This window comes from Melanerpes formicivorus, unplaced genomic scaffold (assembly GCF_026170545.1).
Source record: "Melanerpes formicivorus ecotype bairdi unplaced genomic scaffold, bMelFor1.0.p_v2 SCAF_8, whole genome shotgun sequence".
Classification (NCBI taxonomy): Eukaryota; Metazoa; Chordata; class Aves; order Piciformes; family Picidae; genus Melanerpes; species Melanerpes formicivorus.
Genome location: NW_027142360.1, coordinates 28,276,856 through 28,295,941, shown reverse-complemented (window position 1 = coordinate 28,295,941; position 19,086 = coordinate 28,276,856). Strand labels below are relative to the sequence as shown.

Sequence of the window (19,086 nt, the reverse complement as noted above, 5' to 3'; positions counted from 1 at the left end):
AGGATTAAAGAGAGAGCCAGGGTCTGACAGCTGCAAAAGTCATCCTGGCTTTCTCTGCAGAATTTTTGAAGCATTATTCATGTGAGTTTTGTCCCCAAAGCCTCTAAAGGGGTTTTTAAACACTGCTTTCTCAATCCTCATCTCCATTTCATGCATTTCAGGTTTTTTCTTCCACATCTTTTAGTCCCCAAAGAGCAGAGGGATAAAAACAAATGAGAGGATTTCCAAATTCCTTCTGTGCTGGGAACTTTTCAGGCTGGAGTGGGAGCAGAGTGGCACCCCCCATATGGCTCTGCCTTTCAGACCAGCGAAGGGGAGAGCTTTAAAGCCTTTGGGAATTTAGTTTTGGTGATTTCTGAATTTACCATGCTAGCAGTGCACAGCTCCCTGGCTTCCCATTGGGATCACAAGGGCTGAGCTTCAGAGCTACTGGTTCCAGCCAAAACTGGCATACAGATTAATTAAAGGCAGGAAAACTTCAAGAGGGTTTTATTTCTGTGATTATTAAAAACCCCCAAACAAACAACCAACAAACAAACAAACAATCAAAACCAAAGAAGAAGAGATGGGGGTGGAGGTGGTGTCAGACTGCTCCCAGAACTGAAGGGCTGAGGAGTTTGCTATTTCAGTTTAGCCACTGTTCTCTGGTCAGTATCTCCTTTCCTGGAGGGATGGAAAATGCACTGTGTGGGGGCATGACTTGTTTGTCTGACACACTTTAGCAAAGCTCCTCAAGATGCCTCATTTCTGGAGGTCTCACGTTCTCTCAGTTTCTACCTCTGCCTGCTGCATGTCAATGCTTTTGTGTTCAACTCCAAATGCCTTTGTGTTGCCCTGAACAGGAGTGCTTTTGGATGGCACGTCAGTAACCCACCTTGAAACTCTGCTGGTGAGCTTTCTGTCTCACAGTGTCCAAGGGTGACAGCAGCAGTGTGTAACTGCAGAGCAGTTTGCTCTCTGTCAGACTCAGGATGATCATTTTGATCCTGTCACCCACCTCTCTCTGTGATGCTGAGCAATTCACTCAGCTTCTCAGGACCTCTCCCCATCCAGAGTGTGATGCAGTGGTGAGTAGGTACCCCCCAGGTTCATGAATGTGTTTAATGCTCAGAGGCAACGAGAAGGCTACCCCAGAGCTGTGTGCACAAAATAATTCTGCTTTTGCATAGATTCACTAGAAGGCTGCAGCAGTCTGTGGCCTGCAGGGGTGAAAGAACAACTCTGCCTTCCATCCTTGTGAGCATGGCTGCAGCTGCCTGGTTGAGGCTGCTGAAGGTGGAACGTGGCTCAGCGTGTGCTCCCTGTGGGTCCAGTCCTGCCTTTCTGGCCAGGCGTGGCCCTTTGCAGAGTCTTTTCTCTAGAGCTTACACTGCCCTGGGCACAGTCAGCAGGGCTGCAGCTGTTCACTGCTGCTGAAAAGAAATCAAAGACGTACTGAAGGACGCCACCCACACTGCTGCTCTTTTCCTTTCTTCATGGAATCTTCATGCAGCAACAAACTTTGTGTTGTACCAAAGGGGTCTTCAGGGGTCTTTGGTACAAATCTTCCCCCATCTTCCCACCTTCTAGTCATCCTCCTGTGCTCCAGAGCTGTCCCAGTACCATCCATTCTCTTCTTTCACTGTTTTTACCTTGTCTTTCACATTTTTCCCATGTGGCTCTCCTGCTCTACAGCTTGCAACCCTGAAGGCTGTTGGTGTCAACTCTGCTATCTCCTTTTCCTTCCCTTTTTTAGGAGCAGCTTTCCTGCAAATGAGTTTTGCCTTTGCCACTCATTTGTGGTGATTGATTGCAGGGAGAAGTTAAACTTTATTTGAAGTGTTTCTGTCTCATGTGCCTCTCCCAACCAGCCCCACAATGGGAGGCGAGGCCAATCTTGAACTGTCAAAAGCTGTAAGTGGCAGCAATGTGCTGACCGGGTGGCGAAGAACAGCCAGGCAGAGAGAGCTGCTTCAGATGAGAAGGTGCTCAAAAGACACTGTGGGAGGAAGACACACAGGGAGGAAGATATGCTGATGGATTTTGTGTACAAGTGATCTGGGGTTGCATGAAGAAGTGTTCCTGTGTTGTAATAAATGCAGGAGGCTGGCACCTTCGAAGGAGCTGAACCTCACTGCTCCCTCCCTCCCTGCAGGTCTGCAACACGACCACGGATCGCAAGCATGCAGACACCTCTCTGGAGAAATATGTCACAGAGCCTGTGATGAGTATTGTGAGTGGCTTCTTCAGCTCCCCATTCTCAGACAACAGCACCAGCCTGCAGGTAAGGAAAAGACACACGAACCATGAATGAGACTCCTGCTACCCAGACAGCAATGCTGTGTCTTCACATCCTCCTCCAATTTCTCTGCCCCCTCACATGCCACTGGCTTGCAGGCTGATTCCTCCTTTGCAACACATAATGTTTATCACCCACAGCTCTGAGCCCATAGATAACTCCGTATGGTCAGATTTACTCCTGACTCTTGGGAACTCACTGGAGGAGGTATCCTTGCAGAACAATTGTGTGAGGTAACTGCTGTGTCCTATGACAAAAGGGACACAGACCTGAGAACTGGAAAGACTCAGCAGTCCTTCTGCTCTCTGCTGTTTGCTGGCTGTCAGTGGTGATGTGAGGAACAATTGCACGCTTTGGCCTTTGTAGAGGTGCAGCACCGATTCCTGTTCCCTCCAGTCCAGAGAGCAAAGAGAATGTCATGGAGCTGTAACTTGAGTCAGCAAGCCATGTGGTTTGCACTGTGTCAAACCCTGGGGCAGTTGTGGGGAGATTCCAGAGGGTAAAATCCCATCTTTCTCTTCTGGTTTTCAGACACACCAGCCTGTTTTCATTCAGCTCCTGCAGTCTGCTTTCAGAATTTACAACTGTACCTGGCCCAATCCAACGCAGAAAGCCTCAGTGGAGTCCTGCATCAAGACTTTGGCTGAAGTGGGTAGGTGCCAGGTTTTGCTTTCATTATTCTTCTCTGTGGTTTAACATTGGAATTACACAAGGTGTAACAGTGTTTAGTTTAATCCTGCCACCCTGAAACTGTGACAGTGAGGATGTCAGAAATCCCACTTTCTGGGGCTAAATTCTTCCTCCTTTTAGAGTTTATTCCAATCTGCCTATTCAAATGGAGCTGTTGGGTGAAACCTCTGGGTCAGAGAGACCTTTGCTAAGTGAGCCATGCTTGAACTTCACCTTAAGCCAGTGATGATGTTAAAATGTAGCACATGTTGTGCCAGGAGACGAGCCTGTGCATTTCTAGGTGTGCAGGGCTGGTGGTCTGTGGTAGGTGTCCACTGTGTGCCTTCTGCTCCTGGGGAAGTCAAGGCCTGAATGGAAGGCAAGGCTGACGTCTGGAGTTCTCTCTGTGACTTTGTTCCCTCTGTGCTCAATTTAATTTCTGCCTCTGCTTTTTGTCTTCTTCTTTTCTTTCATTCATTTTCCTGGGTTTTGGAGGAGGGTTGCAGTTGGGGTTCTCAGTGAGGATGCTCTTGTGCTGTTGTAGGCATCCAACCTTTTTGCTACTCTGGCTTCCCACTGACGGGACCCCAGCCGTGCCTCAGGCACTCTCAGCTGTGGCAAAGTGAAGGGCATCGCCCCCTATCCTTTTCTGGGAGTTTTCTGCAGTGGCAGCAGGCACCTAGGGGTGCCATGAGCCTGCTAGCCTCATGGCTGTCCCCTGAGAGCAGGTGCTAGCAGAGTCATTAAGGCTGGCACAGCCCTCTGAGGTCCTCAGGTGCAGCCCTCACCCATGTCATGGGAGCTGCTCAAGAGCTTCCCGAAGTGGGGACTGGAGTGGGGGAAGTTGTGTTGTGTCAGTAAACTGCCACATGGTCTCTTTAGGGGTCTGGGAGGGTGAGGGACAAGGTGAGGGGGATGTCCCCAAAGAGCAAAGCAGAGGGGGAGCACAGTTTCCATCAGACTCCTGTGCAAAGACTCCTGTGGCTGCGGTGCAGGCCCCTGCCCCGCTCTGCAGGGGCACACACTGTGGTGCATCTCCTTGGGCACCAGTGTCTGTTCCTCTGTGGCACAGCCAGGCAGGGTTTGGCTCTTTGGGTTTTGGATACCCATCTGTGAGCACCCTTCTGCCTTTTTTTTCGTTCAACTTGAGAGTCTGACAGCTTTAATGTTAGGGCCTTCATGTTTCACAGCAGGGATTAAAAAACAGACTTCTAGAAAGAGTCTCTCTGTATCAGAGAGAGAGAGGATTGGGCAGATTTACAGCAGGGACCAAAGACTTTTTGGGGGATAATAAATGCAGTGTGGAGTTGAAAGAGCAAACGTGATTTTGTACTTTATTTTTTGTGTGCACGGGAGCCCTGGATCTAGGCACAAACCTCAGGAGGAAGGAAGATCATAGACAGATTTCCCAGGGTATCAAAGATCCATATAACAATGCACTTCTAAAATACCTCTCTCAGAGCAGGTTTAAGCAACATACATTCTGCTCAGTGCTTACTGGTTTGTTGCTGGCTGGGGGACGCGAGGCTTGCCTCAAGAGCTGGAGCTCATTACATCTGTCTTATGAGCGCTGAAGAGTGGGCATTGTCTTCCAGGTCAGCGAAAGGGTCTGTTGCAGAAGCTAATTTCATGTAACCTTAGTACTCCAGCTGCACTCAGCCACTAGGGAAAAGCTTGATAAGCTTTTCAGGCTTCACTTGCTGCTGTGTCTGCAGGCAGTTGTCTGCCTGCAGCTGGGTGAGAAGCATCGAGGCTGCTTTTCTTCAGCAGGCCCCTCTGTGGCTCTAGGAGATTTGGAGCACACAAACGCCCAAGTGCATCAGGCTTCCGTTGTCCTGCAAATATTGGGCTTGCTGCAATGAGCAGAAACAGGCAGGAAACAATAAATATTTACTGGACTATGTCTGATTCAGGGGCAGATTGCCAGGGTGATAGACAAATATACTCTCCCTTGCCTGTGCTGTGACACTGGACTGAGCCTTTGCCTGTAAATAGAGGCCAAGAAATGGATGATAAAACAGCTTTCATCTCACTGGGAAGATAGCTACAAGTGAAAAATGTTTTAAAGGTTCCTTGAGTTTTGTGAAAACAGAGGAACTAAGATGTCTTAACAGTTTAATTTATTTCCAATTAATTAATTATCAAAGGCCTTTTAGTTCCAGCCCTGCACAATCTTCCTAAGATTGAGAAGGCTGGAGACTAGTCTCAAAGCTTGGATGTTAAACCATCTGCTGTCTTTCCACACAGGAGAATTGGGGAGTATCATCTGTGCTCAAAACTAAAGCACTAGATTGTGTGTCTTAAATCACATCCTAGAGTCATTCTTGTTGGAAAAGCCCTTGCAGATCATCCACTCCAACCATTCCCTAACTCTGCCAGGGCTGGGGCTAACCCATGGGCCCTCAGCACCACATCTCTGCCGCTCTGAAACATCTCTAGGCATGGGCATTCAGCCACCTCCCTGTGCCAGGCTTTGAGAACCCTTTCAGTCAAGAACTTCCTTCTAATGTCCAACCTAAACCTCCCCTGGTGCAACTTGAGGCCATTTCCTCTCCTCCTGTCACCTGTTACTGAAACAGACACAGAGGAAGTTGTAGTGTGATGGTCAGGGGAAGGGAGAAGTGGATTGTAACAAACTACAGGAGCCCCACAGCCTGTGCTGTTGCTCTTTGAAAAGGACTTAGGTAAACAAATAGTCACAAAGAAGAGACATTTAAGATGAAGGACAGTGCCCACTCACAGTCAACCAGACATAAATTACTCTAGGTTGTAAATAACCTAAATAAATGTTGTTTGTAAATCAGAGGTTTGGATCCAGCTTTGGAAGTATGTTCTTGGTCAGTGGGCCTGGAGAAAATGGAGGGAGGAGGGCTGGCAGGAAAGCTGGCTTTGTATGAAATGGGGCTCAGTGCATCTTTCAAGAGATCTTGAAGGCTGGCTCAGCAGGGAGCAGACAGTCTGAAGGAGCAGGGAAGTGCTTTCTGGCTGCACATTTATTGCTCAGGTACAGCTCACCAACAGCCCTTTGGCCAGAACCCAAAGCGCTCTCTTGTGCTACTCCTTGACCACCCTGTGCTGTCCTCTGGAGCCCTGTCCCTGATCAGGCACCACAGGACTCATTACCCAGCAAATGTGGGCTGCATTTGATTGCTGCTTTGGAGTTATTGTGCCTATTTTAACTTTTCTGTAACAACCTTTTCAGCCCTGGAGATACTTTTATTTCATTTCCCATTTGAGTTTTAAATCCTTTTTTCCCTGCTCTATAAAGAGCTAGGCCTTCATTTTCACTTTCTAGTTCAAATACAATAATTATCCTGTTGTTACTTCTTTGACAGCAGGAAGAATACGTTTCAGATGAAGCACATGTTTTATTCTATTTTAACTGTTTGTGTTTCCCTAATTGCAAGGAAAATTGAGTGATGATCTTTTTACAGGCTGATAAATATTTTAGTGTAGATTTTGTGCTGGGAAGAAGCCTTGCAAGTGAAGGGTGGCAGATTGGCACAAAGCTTTCCTTTGCCTGAGCAGCCTGACTGCTGCCAGCCTTTGCATCTCCCCATCCAAAGGCATTTGTTCAGCAGTCAGGAAATGATTAAGGAGCTGGAGGGGCTGATTTGTGGAGCAAAATTAATTGGACTAAATATGCATCGCTCCATGAAGCGACAGCTGGGACGGGTGGGGGAACACCACAGAGCTGTCTGCAGCCATCCAGGGGTGGCAACAGGGAAGGGCTGCAGGGGCAGGTGGGTGCTGGCTTTGTGTGTCCCCCCATTGCCCACCACACCCCTACAGGAGGGGCTGTCTCTCAGTGCTGAAACACCTGCATGTCCCCCGGGGAAACACACACCAGGGCTGGCCTAAGGCACTGCAGCATGTGCTGGGGGTGCTGGGTGACAGCAGCTGAAGATGAGCCAGGAGGGTACCCAGGTGGCCAAGAAGGCCACCAGCAACCTAGCCTGGAGCAGCAATGGTGTGGCCAGCAGGAGCAGGGCAGGGATTGTGCCCCTGGACTCAGCCCTGTTTGAAGTCATGTCTTGTGTTCTGAGTTCAGTTTTGGGCCCCTCACTCCAAGAAGGACATTGAGGGGCTGGAGCAGGTCCAGGGAAGGGCAGGGAAGCTGGAACAGTCTGGTGAGGAGCAGGTGAGGGAGCTGAGGTTGTTTAGTCTGGAGGGAAGGAGGCTGAGGGCAGACCTCACTGAATCCCCATCCCTGAAGGTGTTTCAGAGGCAGATGTGGTGCTGAGGGCCATAGTTTAGCAGCAGCCTTGGTAAAGTCAGAGAATGGTTGGACTGGATGATCTGAAAGGGCTTTTCCAGCTGGAAGGATTCAGTGATCCCTACCAACAGGGCTGTCTGCTTGTTTGAAATCCAGGTCTTTCCTGGCACTTTTCCATCCAGGCGTGGGTCATGTAGGAAGTGAGAAAGAGAAAGGGAGGTGAACATAAGCTTCAGCAAGCGTTCCTGAAACAGGGCCTTTCCCTTCCAGTTTGCCTCTGTAAAGAGAGCTGCATGCAAGTAATGCAACAACCCTCCCGAGCCCATCCCAGGCCTTCTGTGGGCAGCTGGTCTGTGCTACTGGGGCTTTGGTGGAGTCCAGCCCTGTCACACAGAGTGTCAGGTTGTGAGTTCATTCTTGGCACTCCTGTTCCCCTTTCCTTGTGAGTCCCCATCTCAGAGAACTTTTGGGTAGTTTAATCAGTGAAGGAAGCTGCTGCTGCCCTGGATACAGATGGAGCTGTCCAGCCCAGAGCAGGTTTGCTGTGACCTGGCTGGATGTGTGGCTCTGCCTTGCTGGCCATTGGCTCATGTGGTTTGCTCAGCCATGGCTGTTCTGATGGCACAGCTGTGAGCAGCAAGCTGGGGGCTGCTGGTGCAGAGCGTTGCCTGGTTAATCCCCTCTCCTCTGACCCTGCCAAAGCAGTGCAGTGTCCTCAGGCTGTGATGGCCCTGGGCAGGCTGTCCTGGGCAGGAGCTGGGCAGGAGATCATCCTGGGCTACGCCTTCCACTGCAAGGCAGAATACACCTCAGCTGAAGGCACAGAGTCACAGAATGGTGGGGAAGGCACCTCTGGAGACCATCCAGTCCAACCCCCTGCCAGAGCAGAAGCACTTAGAGTAAATCCCACAGGAACACAGCCAGGTGGGATTGGAATGTGCCAGAGAAGGGTCCACAGCCTCTCTGGGCAGCCTGCTCCAAGGCTCTGCCACCCTCCTTTTGCTTCCATGGAACCTCCTGTGCCCCTTGTCCTGTCACTGGACACCACTGAGAAGAGCCTGGCTCCATCCTCCTGACACTGCCCCTTGAGCTATCGATCAGCATTGATCAGATCCCTCAGTCTCCTCCAGGCTGAACAGCCCCAGCAATCTCAGCCTCTCTGAGGTGGGCCTGGAGACACATTCTAGTCCAGCCTGGTCAGTGTCCTGCTGGGTACTTCTGGTGCCATGCAGACACCTAGCAGGCTTCTGTCCCATTTCACCAGGCCAGATGAAAGACAGACTTTTACCCCCTCCTGACTCCTTTGTCTCCCAGCTCTAGCCCTGCTTGGCAAGTTTGAGTGCTGTCCAAAAGTATTTCTAAGTGGAACAAAACCAAACATGCTCTTAAATATTTTATGTTTGTACTTTAAGGGAGATTGGCACAGTTTGAAGAGGAAAGCAGCCTACAACACCTAAATTAAAAATAAATATTGATGTTCACATTTGTTCATCAGCTTTCCTGAAGGCAGAAATGTGTTTCATGTTGTTTTAAATAATGAAATGTGAAACAAATGAAAGATAAACTTTCTACAAGCTGCAGAGGAAATCAGAAGACAAAGGCTTTGTTTATAGCTTAGACTTCAACAGTGCCCTTTGACAACCAATACAAATCTTAATTACAAATGGAATTATACATGTAAGGACTCTTCAAAACAAGGCAGGATCTCTCTCTGGTTTCCTTTGTGATAGTTTTAATTAGCTGCAGCTCTTTGAATAGTCATGGTCCTTGACTGCTGCTCAGACACTGATGGAAGCTGTTCACTTCGGATGGCACCTGCAGGCCTGCCGCAGGCTGGGCTCCCCTCTGAACCCCACACTCCCTAGTGCTGAAGTCATTCCAGGGTGTCTCAGGACTCTGCATACACATCACTTACCGAGAGGTGAGCACTGCCCAGTAGCATCCCAGTGACTGACAGTAGGGCACAATCAATTGGATTAATGGGCTGCAGCAGCCTGCAGAGCTGGCAGAACTTTCATGAACTGCTGCAGCAAAGGGAGCAGCCACAGGGCAAATGTGTTGGGAAAAATAGCCCAGGTGATGCGGGCAAGCAGTCACTGGAGGTGATGGCTGCCCAGACGTGGTCTTCTCATGGCAATCGGGAGCCTGGCCTTCAAAATTGATGGAGACTGGAAAGGAAGAGCTGCCAGCAAGGAAGTGGTGAGGCCACACCTTGAGTCCTGGGTTCACTGTTGGGGCCCTCACCACAAGAAAGATGTTGAGGTCCTAAAATGGGTCCAGGGAAGGGCAACGCAGCTGGGGAAGGGTCTGGAGAACAGGGCTGGGGAGGAGCAGCTGAAGGAGCTGAGGTTGTTTAGTCTGGAGAAGAAGAGGCTGAGGGAGACCTCGTTGCTCTCTGCAGCTCCCTGAGAGGAGGCTGCAGTGAGGTGGGGGTTGGGCTCTTCTAGTCTCAGGTGATAGGAGGAGAGGAAATGGCCTGAAATTATGCCAGGGGAGGGTTAGGTTGGAGATTTGGGAAAGCTTCCTGACTGAAAGGGTTCTCAAAGCCTGGCACAGGCTGCCCAGGAAGGTAGTAGAGCTGTTTAAGAAATGTGTGGCCATGGCACTTGGGGACAGGGTCCATGGCCATGGTGGTGCTGGGTTGATGGTTGGACTAGATGACTGTAGAGAGCTTTTTCATACTCTGTGACAGTACAATTCTTGATGGTTGTGGGGAAATGTGTGTTCCCATCCTGACCCATGAAATATTACTGTTTTCCAGTTCCCTGTGGCAGGCTGTTTCAAAGCAAGTGCCCACAGAAACAGAATGAGACCTCTCTCACTTCCATCCCACTTAGACAGCTTCACCTGCAGGTGGAGGCTCTGGTTCTGCATGGGGGTTTTCAGCCCCGCAGTGGGAAGAGGGGAAGGTCCCCTTCACCTGTGGGAGCTATGAAAGGACCCTATGACTGGGGCTGAGGTGTCACAGCTACCTTTAGCTTTCTAACAACTGCTGCCATTACAATGCAGAGCTGGTGGCAGGGAAAGCTTCAGCCTGGGACCTGTGACTCACTGTGCTTGGCAGCAGCCCAGCCCTCATCCATCAGAGCTGGGCTCCTGACGTTGTGCATGGCTGTGCTGCTGTGGGGGTTGATGCCTAGGATGTCTGGGAAGGAAGGGCACCTGCTGCCTGCTCAGCTTCAGCACTGAAAGCTGTGCACGTCTGAAGAAGTGAGAAGGGGTGGAACAGTTTTGATCCCTTCCATTGCTGGCAGTGCAGAGTGGCAGGGCACTGCCTCAGCCCCATGCTGTGAGGGACTGTGGAATGTGGTCTGATACTGGTTTCAGAAGTTTCACCACGGAAAACTGCAGAGTTGGTTGTGATTAGTCATTGCCACACGGGAACTGGAACTGTTCTCCACTTCTGAGGTTTTATTAAGCACAAGCTGTGCCATGGAAATTCAGGGGAATGACTCAGGATGCAAACCTGATCACTCCAGTGGGACCTCATCCTTCAAACAGATGCTGCTGCATGCACCTCTTGTCTGTTTGCAGACGACTCGTGCTGAGCCATAGGAGAACATCACTCTGATCTCCGGTGGGATGGAGGGGTGCAAAGGTTGTTGTGGAGGAGAAGGCAGATGCCTCCCAACATTCTTTCCAACTTCCTTTCCAAGAGGCAATAGCAGTTTAGAAATGGATGCCCTGGAAGACTTCATGCATGTCTTTCCTCAGGCTTTTTTTCCTCTGTTGCTCTCTCTTCTGTCACTTCCTGCCCCTGAAGTCTGAACAAACATTAAGATAAAAAAGGCCTTTTTTGAAGTGCTGGTTGCATCTGTGTGACTGCCAGTTACCTAGCCAGGCTCCTCAGCTAGCCGGGAGCCCTGTGAGCGAACAACCCCGAAGTGAGGGAGCAGCCAGCCTTTGCCAGGTTCCATTTGTATGCACTTGGGTTCTCAAGGTCCTCGGAGGAGAAACACACAGAAAAGCAGCACACAGCACTTGGGCTAAATGAGCAAATGTCCACTGGAAGGAGCAATTGCTTTTAGTGCTGAGCAGGCAGGCTGGCTGCTGAAGGAATATTGCATGCACTTTGTGACTCGTTAGTATCTCTGGAGCAGATTTAGGGTGGTTTTGAGTTAGTGAAATGTTCTAAAAGCATTGTGCAGATGGTACAGATAGTGGCAATGATCCTTCTCTCCTTTAAGATAGCGCAGCTGTCTGTAGCTAGGTTGTGGCTGATTTCTCCCACCTTGGATTTTTGGTCCTCATTTTCAGAGCCTGTTGGTGTGAGACCCCTCTGCCTCTTAGCCCCAGCAGCCCCAGCACCTGGCATGCCATCATCTTCACAAGATTTCCAGGATGTTGCCCCTGTCAATGTCTTCTCTGTTTTCCCTTCCCATGGCAGCCAAGAACCGTGGGATTGCCATCCCAGTGGATCTGGACAGCCAGGTCAACACCTTGTTCATGAAGAGCCACTCCAACATGGTGCAGAGGGCTGCCATGGGCTGGAGAATGTCAGCCCGCACCGGACCCCGCTTCAAAGAAGCCCTTGGAGGGCCTGCCTGGGATTACAGGAACATCATAGAGAAGCTCCAGGTATGAAAACAGGAAAGGTTTGGGCCGTGGTAGTGGCAGAGATTTTGTGTGCCAGCCGTGGAGAACCCAGAGGCAGACTCATGGCACTTTTACTGCTGGCTTGCAGTGACCTTGGCACTTCAGGTGGCAGGAGCAGAGGTTCTCACCTCTGCTCTGGTACATGTTCAAGCCAGCATGCAGGGCCTTTTGTTTCCTGATCTGACTTTGGCTGCTGCAGAAGTCAGCAGAGTAGGGTAGGATGTTCTTTAGCTCAAAGTGTTCTGCAGAACAGGATCTCCTTCCTGCCTTCTGATGGACACGTGCCCCACTTTGGCTGCAGAGGGGCTACTGCAAGGTTTAGAAGCCAAGTTTGTGCCACTGGAGATCACCTGTAAGGTGGAGATCACCATGTGCACATAGTGGGTAGACAACATCAGGACTTCATGAGCTAAGAGCAGGCCCCAGACAAAAGGAGGGTCCCTGAGCACCAAGGAAGCACAACATCTCAGATGATGCCCCAGTACCGTGCTGACAAGCAGGGTGTTTCCAGCCCACTAGCATCCAGACTGCTGCTGAGTGTTCTGTTAGCATTGCTGCAGAGCAGACAGAAATGGGCACCTCTTTCCTCTTGCCCTGCTTGAAGAGTGAAGAAAGGCTGGATGTTGCCTTGCCTTAGCCTGGGCTAGCCAGGGCTCTTGCAGCTGGCCACCAGGTAGTCCTGCCCACGGCGCTGTGCAGCTCTGCAGCACTGCTGTTCTGGGGACCTTGGCGCTGTGGATGTTCTGGAGGTCATTCTTCTCTCTTCTTTCCTAGGATGTGGTGTCCTCCTTGGAGCACCAGTTCACTCCCATGATGCAAGCAGAGTTCTCAGTGCTGGTTGATGTGCTGCATAGCCCAGAGCTGCTCTTCCCCGAGGGGAGCGACGCCAGGATACGATGCAGTGCTTTCATGTCCAAGTAAGTGCGGGGGGAGAGACCTGATTGCTGCTTTGGAGAAGGTAACAGGGAGCTAACATCTGCAGCACTTCCCTATGCTTGTCAGCAGTGACTTAAGCAGTGTCTGAGCTCAGGTTGAAAGCTTAAACTCAGGTCTCTTGTTTGATGTTTCTCAGCAGTTTAGAAGTCTGGAGAGGAGCAGAGAGAGATGCTGCTGTCCAGCAGTGGGACATTAGTTGCTTGTCAACTGTGGCAGGCTCACCCTGCTGTGCTTCTCTTAATGGGCTGGTCTGGCCATGAAGTTTGTCCAAACCTCCATCAGAAACTAAAGACTTTGCAGAATTCATTATGAGGTGGTGTGCTCAGGCCCAGTGTTTTGTGGGGTTTGTTTTCAGTTTTAAAATGCCAAAAGCTCTTCTAAAAATACATTTCATGACACCCCTGCTTGGTCTTGAATGATCTGATGCCTTATTTGCAGGCTGTGTACCAGATGATGCCCTGACAGCTCTCCCAGCCCTGGTTTTGGTGGCTGTGATTTGGGGCAGTTACTGGTGTAAAGTGTTGGCCACAGTGCCTGTGCTGTATGCCCTCAGATTTCTCTCCCTCTTGTGTCCTCTCAAACATTCCTCCAGCAGTGTGTGAAGCAGTGCAAGGACCTGCTCTGCACAGGGACCTGTTTGAGCTGACTGAAACCCAAAGGCCCGTCACAGAGCTTGCTGGAGTCAGGAATGTGCCTTGTTTTCTGGCTTGGAACATTCCTGTGAGGCTGCTGTGCCAGCGTGAGCCATGGTTAAGGTCCACCCAAATGTCTGCACTTGGGAGCACTCCCATGTGAGGGCTTTGGGAGTCCTTTTGGCTGGGTACTGTTTGCTAACTGTCAGAAATATGTATAGGCTGCAGCTTGAAAGTTTGCAAGATGCATGGTGAACACTGGTTACCTTTAAATAAAGGTTAAAGTAAGTTATCCTTAATAAAGGAGGGATTAAATGGCAACTTTGGATTTTCATCTCACAGCACCTTGAAAGCTCCCTTTCCTTTTTAATTATGATTTCTCTTGTCTGCTTTTATTGCCTTTCCTTGAGGAGAAACACAGTGACAGGCAGTTTTTGCATGAAGAAGTTGTAGCATGTCTTAGCAGCGATGTGCAATGGTCTTTAAGGTTTAATATTTTACTTTAAGGTTGATTAATCACACAAAGAAGCTAATGGAGAAAGAAGAAAAGCTCTGCATTAAAATTCTTCAGACGTTACGGGAAATGCTCGACAAGAAAACTAACTTTGCGGAAGAGGTACTGCTCCCCCCTGTCCTGCACAGCCTCTGGGCATGCCCCAAGGGCCAGGTGCTGCCTCAGCAGCAATGCAGCCAGGTAGGAGCTCAGACTGACAGAAGAAACCACCTGCCTTACACAGATGGTTTTGTACCAGGGACTTGAAAAGAGTCCAGGCAGGGAAGGTGGAAGCAATTAGCAGCAGCCCCGATGTGTGGGGTGGTTCTGTCTTGGGCACCTTGTACTTCTGGAGACAAGTCTCCTTGTGCCACCCCTGCCTGTATAGATCATGAAATCACCTGGAAATGGAGGTGCTTTAGTTGCCAGTGTACAGCTTTTTCCTGCTGCCTCTGGTGCCCGACGTTTGCACACCATTTACTTTTCAATGCTTGGAAATGCGTGATGGGAGTACGCAATCCGCAGGCAGAGCTGCCAGCCTTGGGGAGAAGTGGCGTAGTTTGTACCCTACAAGTGTCTAAGTACTGCTTGCACACCCTCTCTCCCCTTACTGCCCACTCTCCTCCACAAAACAAAGTTTTTCAAATGCCTCTTGCCTGAGCCTTGGGGTATCAGCAGCTAGGTGCAGACTGACATCAGCTGTCCCTTCTTTTTGAGTCTGGTCCTTGTGCCTTTTGTGTGATTTCCTCTCCACCCAGAATCCCAGTGTGGTGAGGTGACCATCCAGTCCAAGCCCCCTGCCAGAGCAGGGCCACCCAGAGTCAGTTCCACAGGGACACAGCCAGGTGGCTTTGGAATGCTCCAGAGAAGGCTCCACAGCCTCCCTGGGCAGCCTGCTGCAGGACTCTGCCTCCCTCACAGGGAAGAATTTTTCCCTTATGTTCTCTGGGAGCCTCCTGGGTGCCAGTCCGTGTCCACTGCCCCTTGGCCTGCCCCTGGGCACCACTGGGCAGAGCCTGGTCCCATCCTCCTGGCACTGCCCCTTTAGCTCTATTAATCAGCATTCATCAGATACCCCTCAGGCTGCTCTTTGGCAAGCTGCACAGCCTCATCTCTCAGCCTCTCCTCACAGAATGGATGATCCAGGCAGACTCAATCTTAACCCCAACCTGACCTTCAGAAGGAGAAGGTCTGTGATGATGTCCAGACCTACTGCTGGTTATTTGAGATTTTAAAGCTAAAAGTTTTTCTCCAGTTGTACAACCTGGTAAGAACCAACACTTTCTGTTCTCTTATGGTAGAGGAGCCCTGTGCTAGAAATAAGAAATATTCACAGTGTCTTTGTTCTGTGTTGCTTGTTTTGATTGCCACATATGGACATGGGAACATACTGCCCAGGCTTCTGAGCAACCTGCTAGACAGGATGAAAAAAACTCTCAAGGCAGAGAAGTGAGATGAAGACAAAGGCAGCAAGAGCAGAGCATCAGCTCTCCTGCTCTGTGCAGATACAAGCAGCACAGGCAGGGAAACCCAACTCTCTTCCTGAGCAGTGTAGTGAGATCCCCCCTCGGGATGCTCTTGTCCCGGCTGCACAGCCCCAGCTCGTAGCCTCTCCTTGTAGCATGGATGCTCCAGTCCCCTCAGAATCTTAGTGGCTCTCTGCTGGACTCTTTCTAGCAGTTTCCTCTCCCTCTTGAACCAAGGAGCCCAGAGCTGGACACAATACTCCAGGTCTGGCATCACCAGGGCAGAGCAGAGAGGAAGGAGAGCCTCCCTCAGCCTGCTGGCCACACTCCTCTTCATGCAGCCCAGGATGCCAGTGGCCTTCATGGCTGCGAGGCCTCATGCTGACTCGTGTGTGAAGGACAGGTAGGAGGCATCGTTTCTGATCTCTTCTGGAGAGGGACCTCCTGATTTGGTGTCAGAGGAGCACCTGGGAGTGGAACACAGCCTAACTCCTCTGCAGGACCAGCTACATTCAGGATCCTGCCCTCTCTTGATGATGTGTGATTGGCAGCTGTCACTGTGATCCAAGTACCCCTTCAGCTAAGGTGAGTGAGCAGTGGTGTGCATTGCTCGCTGGCCCTTCCCTTCTTTGTGTCAAAACCTTGATTTAGAATAGAATAGAATAGACCAGGTTGGAAGAGACCTTCAAGATCACCATGTCCAACGTATCATCCAACACCACCTAATCAACTAACCCAAGCACCCTATCCAGTCTCCTCCTGAACACCTCCAGTGATGGTGACTCCACCACCTCCCCAGGCAGCCCATTCCAATGGGCAATCACTCTCTCTGTGCAGAACCTCTTCCTAACCTCTAGCCTGAACCTCCCCTGGTGCAGCCTGAGACTGTGTCCTCTTGTTCTGGTGCTGGCTGCCTGGGAGAAGAGACCAATTTGTTTTCTTTGTTCTCCGAGTCATAAACATATCCAGTGGCAGGCTGGTTGTAAGCACATCTTTCCTAGAGACTGTAATCTCAGCAGCTTCTTTTCATCACATTTTCAGAGTGTTCTCCCCCAGATCTGCTGCAGAAATATGAAGCCCCAACTCCTGATTGATAAATTGCTTTGGAACCTGTATCACCTGCCCTTCTCACACATAACATCTTTCCTCTGAAGAAGCATCTGATGCTGTGGAATGCTGCTTCTGTTGGTACTGATTTAGACAGCATCAGCCAAAACTGTAACAACCTGGAGTAGCTCTGAACTTGCCAGCAACTGATTTCTGCTCTGGCATTTCCTCTTTATAGAGTGTGGCATGAGGATGCTCCTTAACTTCCCAAGCTTTTTTCATAGCAGTTCCTTTCTATGGATTTGGTCTTAAGAGCAGCAAAGTAGCAGGGAGATGGTAACTGCCTGCAGACTTAGGCATCCTGCTCCATTGGCATTACTTTTAGTTACAAACAAAAGGCAAAGTGCAAGGCAAAGGAGCTGTGTAACAAAGGGACCCTTCGCGCAGCTGGAGTGTTTCCTCTCTCCCTCCTCAGGTACAAAGCCCATGGCACTGAGCAGCATCCTTTGTGTGAAAAGCAGCAGCTGGATTTTATTTTGGTGTTGATTTGAGTGCAAGTGGGGTGGATTTCACTGAAGAGCTCAGCTCATCTAGAAGTTCAAATCCATGCTCACTGTAGCTATTTGAATCAAATTCTACAGCGCAGAGGTATCAGGGTCGAGGTTTCCTTGTTGTCAGGTTTTATTTATGTCTTCTAAGTAATGAATAAAGCAACTGAAGATTTTGGTTTTTAGGACTTGAGTAGAAGGTTCTGGCAGATTCTAGACTGGCAAGGGGCTGGGTGACTGCCCAAAGATATGTTGCAGGTTAATGTGTAAAATGAGTCAGCAGTTTCTTGGTTCAGGTCTCCAGCTGTGTTGAATTTTTCCTGAGGATATATCCATATGCATAAATATTTATTTCAGATTAGGTATTCCTATTCCATCTCTCTTCCTAATGAGCAGCAGATTACCTCCATGGTGGAATCCTTTAGAAGATGAATATTTGAATGTACATTCTGTGTCCTGCCACTGTATGGTTTGGGTTGTAATGGAGTAGATGCTTAGAACATCAAGTGTCTGAGAGACATTAATGCTCCTAGAGTCACTTAAAGAGAGGACAAACATCATTCCCGTGGGCACCCTAACTGTAGTGGTGCTTGTTTCAGGTATCCAGCTGACATCCCAAAAGGTTAGCTGGCTACGCAGAAGTGGGAAGGGGAGTTCAAAGGAATCTGTGATTGCCGAGTCTAGAGAGAGAAACAAGCTGCAGGTATGCTGAAGTTTGGGATGGTTGCAGCTGTTCTGGGGAGTGTGGAAAAGAAAACTGCATAAAGCTGTTCCTGGCTCAGGCTGGAGAATGCTGCTCCTCCCACTCCCTCTTCAGGGAGCCCGATTTCTGAGCAGGTTCTGTGTCACTGCTGGGTAAGATTTGTCTTTGCTGGTGAGCCTGGGGGACTGCTGCAGTACCACAGACACCACTGTGTGGCAACTGTGGACTTCTGTCTGCTGCCCTTGGGAGCAGGTCAGCTGCTGCTGCTCCTGCACAGCTCCATTCGCCCAGCACCAGACGTCTGCAGTTGTGGAGGGGGGCAAGAGAAAATGTCTCCTTCGGTTTGGAATTTCCCTGTAAGGGGAGAAGGCTTCTTGTGTTTCCTGGGGGTGTTTTCTGTTGTTTTGGTTGGGTTTGGGGTGCTGTTGGCTGCCACAGATTTGCTGTTGCTTTGGTTAATGTGTGAGCAGTGAGGCCCAGGAGAGCACTGAGCAGAATGCAATGAGTTGTGTTAGGGAGGGCCAATTAATATTTATGTCAGACCCGGGAGCCAGTCGTGAAAATGAAAGCAGCCTGATGCCACCAGACCCAAATCTTTGATCTCTGTCTTAAGAGCAAACAGAACAAAGCAGGGGCTAATGGACTCATTGGGATGGATGGTCGGTGACAGCTTGGTAGGGGCGCTGTGAACAGGGGGTTACAGACACTGCTGGAGTCTGGGATGGGGATTCAGAAAGGGGCTTCAGCAGCTGAACTCCTTCAGAAAGGCTCCATGGCTGGAGGTGTTCTGGCTGGGTCAGTCCACACACAAAGACCTGCAGGTGTCTGTCTGGGATAGCAGCATGGGCTGCGCTCTCGCCTTGCTTCCGAAGGGAAGGGAAGGAAAGGAATGAGAGCTGGCCAAGCCCTTCCACCCAGCCTCTCCATGCTTTTGCTCTTCATCTGTCACCCTGTGAGCAAGTAGGGAGGGTTGAGCATTGGAGGAGGGTGGAAATTACATCCCAGTCCTTGACCAGGCAGTCTTGCCAGACACCAGATGTGAGGGGATGCTTGGAGGGAAGGCTTCCAGTTTTGTGTCATGCAGGGGGATGCAAGGGTTGTGGCTGCAGATGCATTCCCCACCTTGGAGCCACCTATCTCTATCAGGAGCAGGGAGAACCTACTGCAGTGTGCTGGAAGAGCTTGGGGGAAGCCTACTGAAGGAGACAGTATCTGACAGGGAGCAGGAGTGAGCAAGGTCTTTGCTTTTGAATGGCTGCAATTACTTGCTTACCCCTGCCACAAGAAGCGAGAGGCAGAGCAGGCTTGATTCCAGGCCACAGATGAAAGCTGATCTGGAAGTCTTTGTCTCGCCAGACATGAGGAGGAAATGGAACCCACCCTTCTCAGATTGGTTTCATACTGATGTCATTTCTAAGGACTTCATCACCAATGACATCTGGCCAGGTCCTAGTCTGTGGTGTGGTCCTGTCCCCCCTTTCCAGGAAAAAGAGAATTTGTTA

At 50.1% G+C, this 19,086-nt stretch overlaps 1 protein-coding gene across 6 annotated transcripts in view; it reads left to right on the top strand.

Moving 5' to 3' along the window:
* ITPR2 (inositol 1,4,5-trisphosphate receptor type 2) overlaps positions 1-19,086 on the top strand; it is a 171,733-nt gene that overhangs the window by 89,677 nt on the left and 62,970 nt on the right. For all 6 annotated transcript variants that reach the window (XM_068142875.1, XM_068142874.1, XM_068142878.1 and 3 more), the window contains 5 exons: positions 2,135-2,263; positions 2,810-2,930; positions 11,551-11,741; positions 12,534-12,676; positions 13,835-13,943. In XM_068142875.1, coding sequence (XP_067998976.1) covers positions 2,135-2,263; positions 2,810-2,930; positions 11,551-11,741; positions 12,534-12,676; positions 13,835-13,943 — 693 coding nt within the window. The remainder of the gene's footprint in view (positions 1-2,134; positions 2,264-2,809; positions 2,931-11,550; positions 11,742-12,533; positions 12,677-13,834; positions 13,944-19,086) is intronic.